Below are 9551 nucleotides of genomic sequence, written 5' to 3' on the forward strand. Positions count from 1 at the left end.
ACCCTTGAGAGACAATGCTCTGAATCCAATGATTTTGGACAGATTTTATCCAAAAATCCTTGAAAAACCTTAATCTGCCCCCTACCAGCTGAGCTGGAAGGAGGGCCGCACCTTCATGCGGACTTAGGGGCAGACTTTGGTTTCCTAAATGGCTTGGATTTATTCCAATTTGAGGAAGGCTTCCAACTGGAAGCAGATTCCTTGGGAGGAGGATTGAGTTTTTGTTCCTTATTCTGACGAAAGGAACGAAAATGGTTAGAAGCCTTAGATTTACCCTTAGGTTTTTTATCCTGAGGCAAAAAAACTCCTTTTCCTCCAGTGATAGTTGAAATAATAGAATCCAACTTAGAACCAAATAAATTAATACCTTGGAAAGAAAGAGATAGTAATCTAGATTTAGATGTCATATCAGCATTCCAAGATTTAAGCCACAAAGCTCTTCTAGCTAATACAGCTAAAGACATGGATCTAACATCAATTTTGATAATATCAAAAATGGCATCACAAATAAAATGATAAGCATGTTGCAGTAAGCGAACAATGATAGATATGTCAAAATCCAATTCATGTTGCGCTAAATTTTCCAACCAGAAAGTTGATGCAGCCGCAACATCACCCAAAGAAATAGCAGGTCTGAGAAGATGACCTGAATATAAATAGGCCTTCCTTAGATAAGATTCAAGCTTCCTATCTAAAGGATCCTTAAAGGAAGTGCTATCTTCCTCCTGGTAGGATTGTATATCCCATATGTCACTAGCTCATGGACTCTTGCCAATTACATGAAAGAAATATTGTTGTTGTGTAAGTGCCGCTCTTTCAAATAAATTATATTAAAAATGATTATAATATATTTGTAAAGCTGTAGAATGTCCCACACATAAGTAGATTGTCTACTCCTGAGCTTATAGTGTAACGTTCTGGAAAGATTAATATTTAAGGTACAACTGTAACACCCTCAGAGCTAACTGTACTAAATGCTTGTGCTGAATCAATAGCACATATGTAATCACCAAACAGCTGATCTGTATCACATGAATTGTTATGCGTGCCTTTAATTATACCATATGTACAGTTAATCAGAACCATTATTTATTATTATCTGTCTAAACCATTTAATATACTTTTTACAGACACGGCCAGAGCACTGAGCGATATCAGGTATTGATGTAACTGAAGTGAATAAGGGAACCTTCTTCCTGAGCACAGACATTGGAGCCTGTTATCAGCATGAACTCATATGTGTTAGGTGAGTAAAATAGATATTATGCTGACTTTATTTACTGGGAAATAGAATAGATCACTCATTAAACAAATATTAACTATTATATTTATATCTGCATCTTTTAAATACATTTGTGCTCTCAGATCACCTGCAACTCTACCTTCCCCTGACCCAGCTCATGGAACTCCCATAACTACACTTACGCCTACCTTGCTCCCATGTGTGGAACACCCACAACTCCCCCAGTGAGTGTTCCCCACCCCAGAACCGCCACTGATTTGTGTGGTTAGTTTAACAGTGAGTATTATTAAAACTAATAAAATTTTTGGCTGATTATATAAATCAAACAACCACAGCCGAAAGCTAAAAAGTATCATAAGATCACTGCTCCTTAGCCTTTCAAAACATCTCACACTGATTATTAGTCTGTGATGATTAAGACGTCATATTCTCGCCCCACTGGTTGAGCATGAGCCAGACAGGGCTATATGTGTAGTTGCTTGTGCAATGTTAAATGAGGATGGTGGATGCCACCTCTCTTGCCTAGAATACAGATGTACTTGTTCCCTGGCTGAGAACATTGTCCACCTGCACCTTGTTTAATGGGGCCCTATAACTTGTTTTAATCAGTAATATGTGTTTTAGGTTTTTTTTTTATTATTTATTTATTCCATAACAAAAAATAAACATTATTTGACAATTATCCATTTGCACCTCGCAGGGCCATATTAAAGAGAACAGCAAAGATTAATTAATCGTAATGATTTTCAAAAGTTCAAATTAGTTATGTGTTTTTCCTTTTATCAAAAATACAAAAAATAAAAATAAAAAAATAAAAATATGCATATGTTAGGTTTGGAGTTACATAATTCTTTCTTATCATACTCCAAAGGGGAGGGAAAAAAAATCCTCCCCCCCCCCCCCGATTATTAATATTTCCAGCTCTCTGGAAGAATTTCCTTTTGTATCAGTTCTTCAAATACCTCAAGCTTCTTCAAGGGTTTTATTAATTGTAGTTGGTCCTCTAGAGGGAAGGTTTTTATTGGTCCTAACCATTTTCCAAAATAGATTTTTAGAGCCTTTTTGATGGTAGGAGAAAGAAGATCCATAATAATAAGGTCTCTTATCTCTCTGACAAATATAAATAACGTAGGAGCATATTTAGCTTTCCAACTTGCCAGTATTAATTTCCTTCCTAGTAAAATTACTGTATTTATTACTTTTAAATTTCTGTGCTTCTCTGGAATACAGAGAAAAAAAACAAGCCTGGAGTCAAGGTCCAACTTTCTTTCTAATGTCTTATTTAACCAGTAGTTGACTTTATTCCAGAATTGATTAATCTTCGGGCAGTTCCAGAAAGCATGGATAAGATCTGCTTTAGGATTGTTACATCTAGAGCAGAATGTTACTTTATTAGGTGTCCATTTACCTATTTGTGCAGGTGTTATATAAATTTTATTTATAATTTTACATTGAGAGTCTCTCCATGATTCTATTCTAGAACTTTTCTCTATTTCATCTACTGTTATAGATGTAAAATCTTTAGCCCATTTAGTTTGAAGCAAATTCAGATGCCTTGTGCCCAGGTTCTTAATCAAAATATTATACAAAAAAGAAATAGAATATGATCCCTGGTTATAAAGATTTATAACTGGTGCTAGATTTCCCAAGTCCCAATTAGACTCACATTTACCTATATGTTGGTAAAAAAAATGTCTTAACTGTAAATAAGCAGAGAAGCTATGTTTATGTAAGTTGTATTCTTGTTTGAGATTTTCAAATGATTTTATTCTTTCTGAATTTTCTTCTTTTATTTGGATTAACTCTATAAGGCCTTTTCTGTTCCAATCTTCGAATACAGAGGAGAATGTTCCCAGAAGGAATTCAGGGTTACACTTTATCGGGAGATATTTAGATACTCTATGAGCAACCTTAATTTCCTGGGTATACTTTTGCCAGGCTAACAGTGGGTTTTTGAATACCTGCATTTTTAGAGGATATTTCAAATTTTCCATGTTTGTGCAATGTATAATGGCTTTTAATGCAAATGGTGCTATTAAATTAGTTTCTATATTAGAGACATATTCCTTGCCAGTTATCCAGTCTAATATTATTTTCCCTAGGGCAGCTAAATTATAAAAGTTTAGATTTGATAGAGCTAGTCCTCCTGCTGACTTATGTAAACTTAATTTCATAGCTGAAATTCTTATTTTTTTTTTATTTTGCCATATAAATTTAGCAGCACTATTGTTAAATTTATGAATATCTTTGCGAGGTATCAAGCACGGGAGGTTCTGTAGCAGGTATAGTATTTTAGGAAATAAAATAGTTTTAATTAGGTAAACACGGATGGACAAAGAAATTGGCAAGTGAGACCATCTTTTAAGATCTTCCTCCACTTTGGAAAGTATAGGAGGGAAATTCAGTTGGTACCACTTGTTTGGATCTCTACTAAGTTTAATTCCTAGATAATTAATGGTATCCATTATCCTAAAGGGTACCTGGTAGTTATTTTAATTGGGGGTTTTATCCATAAATGTTCTGATTTGTCTGTATTGATCTTATAACCAGAAAATGATCCCTATAGTTCTATTAAGCTTAAAAATTGTCTGATGGAAGATTTTGTTTTACTTAAAAATAGTAACAAATCATCTGCAAACAGGGTTAAAACGGTTTTAGTGTCTCCAATGGTGATACCTAGCATTTCTTGGCGCAGGAGAATTGCCAGAGGCTCTAGTGATATGTTAAATAGTAAAGGTGATAATGGACATCCCTGGCGAGTCCCCCTTTCTAAGGTGAAGATTTCAGTGAGAGTATTATTTATTTTCAAGTTAGAAAGAGGGGCTTGATAGAATAACTGAATCAATTTGAGGAAGTTGCCCTTAAATCCAAAATTCCCTAGTGATGTAGCAAGATGGTCCCAGTTAACTACATCAAAGGCCTTTTCGGCATCTACTGAGAGTAATGCTAACTCTTGTTTGCTTATATTTCTTTCTTCATTATTTTCATTCCAGTAGTATTCTAAAATTGTAAGGGTTCGTCGAATTATTTTAGAGATATTTCTGCCTTTCATAAATCCAACTTGATCCTCAGAAATTAAAGCTCCTAAGGATTTTTTAAGTCTATTTGCTAAAATAGTCATAAAAATGTTATAGTCATTGTTGAGTAACACAATTGGTCTATATAAACTTATTTCCTTACGGTCTTTTGCTTTTTTGAGGATTAATGAAATTGTCGAGGCTGTAAAATAAGGCGAGTCCATTTTATTATCAATGAAATATTGATTATATAAATTTACTAAGATGGGGGATATTATAGATATTATTCCAAAATTTTTCTTTATTTTGTTGATTTTATCCCCTGTTTCGTGTATATTTTTTAATAATGTTTAAGGAATGCTTCTTTTATTCATTTTTGGTAATAAATTCTATGACCATTTTCTTTAAGTACGGGGATAGCATTATAATCAGTGTTATTTTTTGTCAATATGGATAAGAATTTAGCTGATCTACCATAGTGGGTCCTAAATTTAATTTTCTGCTTTTTATCTTCTCGCATATCTTTCTGTTTTATAAAAATTTCTCTCTCCTGCCTGCTTCTTTGGTATTTCTCCCAGTTGGTTTTTTTTTGGGGTTATAATATATTTTTCATAACTATTTTTAACTTGTTTTGCCAACTGCACATCTCTTGCTTTGCATTTTTTTCCATTTACATAGATAAGCCACTATTTCTCCTCTGATAAAAGCCTTAAATGTCTCCCAGAATAATTCTGGTTTGTTGATAGCCTCCCTATTATTATAAGAGAATTCTTTCCACTTTTCTTTAAGCCAGTTATTAAATTGAATATTATCTGATAGGTACCTAGGGAAGGAGAAACTAGAGAACCTGGAGGTTTTCAAGAGTTGATTTTGCAGTTGTAGAGAAATAACTGCGTGGTCTGAGATGAGGATTTCTTTAATATCTGATTTCAAATTATTACTTAAAAGATTTTCAGAGACTAAAAAGAAATCTATCCGGGAGAATGTAGCATGAGTTTTAGATTCACATGTGTACGTTTTCAGATCAGGGTTTTGGAGACGCCAAACATCATGTAATTTTAAGTCCTGTGAGAGGAGCCTGAGATTGTTATTCCTTTTAGTTTGCAACAGTTTTTTTTTTTTAAAACCTATCCAAGCTTACACTATGAACCATATTGAAGTCTCCTGCTATTATAATTTTTTCCCCGTTAAATTGCATTAAATTGGTCCTTAGTTTTTCCCAAAAAGATGGGTCATAATTGTTAGGGCCATAAATATTGCACAATACAAGTTTTAATCCCTGAATATCAACCTTTAAGATTATGTATCTGGCATGTGGGTCTATTATGCGATATAATTTTATAGTTCAACTTTTTATGGAACAGTATACAAACACCCTTTTTCCTCCCACAATAAGGTGTAGCAACCGCTTCCCCTACCCATAAGGTTTTAAGTTTCGTAATTTCTATAGGTTTTAGATGAGTTTCCTGTAAAAAGGCTATCTGGGATTTATACTTATTGAGATGTTTTAATATCCTCTTTCGCTTTATTTGGGAAGTGATCCCCCCTACATTCCATGATAGAAGATTTATATTATTAGTTCCCATTTTTTATAAGGAAGAAATGGGAGGCCAATAAAAGAGAAAACAAAAAAAAAGGGGGGGGATGCAATGTTAAATGAGGATGGTGGATGCCACCTCTCTTGCCCAGAATACAGATGTACTTGTTCCCTGGATGAAAACATTATCCACCTGTACCTTGTTTAATGGGGCCCTATAACTTGTTTTAATCAATAATCTGTGTTTTAATTTATTATGATGTAGAAATATTTACATTTTTTGTCTTCCATTGTTTTAATTTGTGATTTACAGCTAAATATATTTAAAAATGAACACAAACAGAAGACATTGTATGCAGTATAAATAAATAATATGATTTGTGTAAGACAATGGATTCCATTATAAAGAATAAACTTTCTTTATTTTGTTTATTCCTTTTCTTTTTATGTAGAAAAACACTTGAATAGTTCATATTCATCCATCACTACAGGAAGCATCAGAATGATACCACAGACTCCAAAAGTCTTAGACACTAATGACTATTCACAAACATTGGAGATATCACAGCAGATATTTAAAGATGATGGTGAATTGGCAGGAACTGAGCAGCAATCATTATATACAGCAAGTAATTTAGTCATAAAACAAGAGGACACCATTTATGCCTTGTCTAGTGAAATGATTATCCCAGAGGATAAACCACAAACATTTACTGAGTTCTCAAAACATTTCAAAGAAGGGAAAAGTCTTAAGTCTAACCAATTGATTCATACAAATAAGAAACCATTCAAATGTACAGAATGTGAGAAAACCTTCACATGTAATTTGCATCTCCTTGAACACCACTCAGTTCATACAATTGTGAAACCTCACACGTGTACAGAATGTGGGAGATGTTTCACAACTAAAGGAAACCTTAAGTATCATGAAAAGTCCCACACAGGGGAGAAACCTTTTACATGTAATGAGTGTGGGAGATGTTTCACATCCAAGGGAAGTCTCATATCTCATGAAAAGACCCACACAGGGGAGAAACCTTTCACATGTAACGAGTGTGGAAGATGTTTCACATCCAAGGGAAATCTCATATCTCATGAAAAGACCCACACAGGGGAGAAACCTTTTACATGTAATGAGTGTGGAAAAAGTTTTACACATACGAGTAATCTGAAAAATCATGAAAGAATTCACACAGGAGAAAAGCCTTTCACATGCACTGAGTGTGGAAAATGTTTTACACAAAGGGGTCATCTAAAATTTCATGAAAGGATTCACACAGGAGAAAAACCTTTCACATGTACAGAGTGTGGGGAATATTTCACACGTAAAGGAAGCCTTATGTATCACAAAAAGACCCACACAGGGGAGAACCCCTTCACATGTAATGAGTGTGGAAGATGTTTCACATCCAAGGGAAATCTCATATATCATGAAAAGACCCACACAGGGGAGAAACCTTTTAAATGTAATGAGTGTGGGAGATGTTTCGCATCCAAGGGAAGTCTCATATCTCATGAAAAGACCCACACAGGGGAGAAACCTTTTACATGTAATGAGTGTGGGAAAAGTTTTACACGTACCAGTTATCTGAAAACTCATGAAAGATTTCACACAGGAGAAAAGCCTTTCACATGTACAGAGTGTGGAAAATGTTTTACACTAAAGAGTTATCTGAAAACTCATGAAAGGATTCACACTGGAGAAAAACCTTTCACTTGTACAGAGTGTGGAAAAAGTTTTACACAAATAAGTCATCTAAAAACTCATGAAAGGATTCACACAGGATAAAATCTTTCACATGTTTAGAAAGAGGAAAAAGGTATCACACGCCAGTCATGTATTACAAAACACCAAATATTTACTTACAAAATAAAATTTATATGCACAGTGTGGAAACCTTTTAAAAAGTATCCTAAACAGGACAAAGAAGGATGTTATTGTAAATAATACTTTCTAAATCTTGGTTACAAAATTTCCATATTGGACGTGTTCTCCTGCTGTTCCTCTATATATGTGCACCTCAGTTTCTATCACATCAATGTGATAGAATCCAAACACCACACAGGAATATACAACTCTGTCCTCATACTGACCAGTTTAGACAACCATTCACCACCAAAGCACCCCCAGTGTTGTTTATTAATATGCCAATGTTAGGAGTTGTACTGATTTACATTTAGAGAATGAAGGAGTCTTTATATGAATAGAGTGTTAGATAATTATATAAACAAGAACATCAGTCTCAAATGATTGACATCTGGGAAATATATTTAATGTGCACATCATGTGGATAAACCTTTTCTTATAGCAATAGATGCTTAGCATTGTACATGTTATATAGCAGAGGGATCATTGATGGGAAACTGATTTTATTTAATGAGACACAATGGGCTAGATTACAAGTGGAGTGCTAATTTATCGCGCACCCCCCAAATGGGCACATTTTCCCATTTGTGGGTGCACAATAAATAATCGGCCATTACAAGTTGCTGATTATTGCTACCATGAGCTTGTAGTAGCAATTAGTGCATAGAAAATTAACCAGAAATCAGATCTCTTGTTAATTTTATAAATTTCCACCAAATGCCCCTAAATTTAGTTTTTTTTTTTTATTTTAAATTGCACTCAGCAGTTTTTGGGGGCTAAAGTCAGCGACTGTGCGGTGTTAGGAAAAAAGGGCACTGAAAATGTCTTTACACTGTGGTCTATGGGAACTTTGTGTTCCCTGTAAATATAAGTATATGCTTATATACATATATATTATTTGTTATATGTATATACACATATTAATACACAAACATATATATATATAAGCACGTACATATGTATTTACATTTGCTGCCGTCGCTCTCATGCTGTGTCTCACGGCATGAAAACGAGGCTCCCATTGGAGCATATGGAAGAGCGCTCTCATTTTGCGCTCCATTTATAATCAGGCGCAATATCAGTAACTGGTACATTTGTGATCATAATCAGTTTAATTTAAATGGCTACTATAACCTACATGTATACTGCGTATGTAATATGTGTGTCATGTGATCATAATCAGTTTAATTTAAATGGCTACTATAACCTACATGTATACTGGGTATGTAATATGTGTGTCATATGATCATAATCAGTTTAATTTAAATGGCTACTATAACCTACATGTATACTGGGTATGTAATGTGTGTCATGTGATCATAATCAGTTTAATTTAAATGGCTACTATAACCTACATGTATACTGGGTATGTAATATGTATGTCATGTGATCATAATCAGTATAATTTAAATGGCTACTATAACCTACATGTATACTGGGTATGTAATATGTGTGTCATGTGATCATAATCAGTTTAATTTAAATGGCTACTATAACCTACATGTATACTGGGTATGTAATATGTGCGTCATGTGATCATAATCAGTTTAATTTAAATGGCTACTATAACCTACATGTATACTGGGTATGTAATATGTGCGTCATGTGATCATAATCAGTTTAATTTAAATGGCTACTATAACCTACATGTATACTGGGTATGTAATATGTGCGTCATGTTCTGTAACTTGATATTATGTCTGTTAGATGTTTTCATGTTAGTTAGAAGCCACAAGAACTGATAATAGCACATACTGTATATATAAAGGGAACATTATATGTCTGATAAATCCCTTTGTATCAAGAGCACAAGTGTTAGGTATATTTATACCATGTGTGCATATATCATGTAATGCTGCTGTTTACTATATAATGATATACAATGTT

General features: G+C 33.9%; 1 protein-coding gene across 1 annotated transcript; it reads left to right on the forward strand.

The window, feature by feature from the left end:
* Positions 1-1129: 1129 nt before the first annotated feature.
* LOC128659181 (gastrula zinc finger protein XlCGF26.1-like) lies at positions 1130-8865 on the forward strand. Its single transcript, XM_053712865.1, has 2 exons — positions 1130-1246; positions 6250-8865. Exons 1-2 carry the CDS (start codon positions 1228-1230, stop codon positions 7584-7586), a joined length of 1356 nt encoding a protein of 451 aa, XP_053568840.1. The 5' UTR covers positions 1130-1227; the 3' UTR covers positions 7587-8865.
* Positions 8866-9551: the final 686 nt, after the last annotated feature.

The sequence above is a fragment of the Bombina bombina genome, chromosome 5, assembly GCF_027579735.1.
Source record: "Bombina bombina isolate aBomBom1 chromosome 5, aBomBom1.pri, whole genome shotgun sequence".
NCBI lineage: Eukaryota > Metazoa > Chordata > Amphibia > Anura > Bombinatoridae > Bombina > Bombina bombina.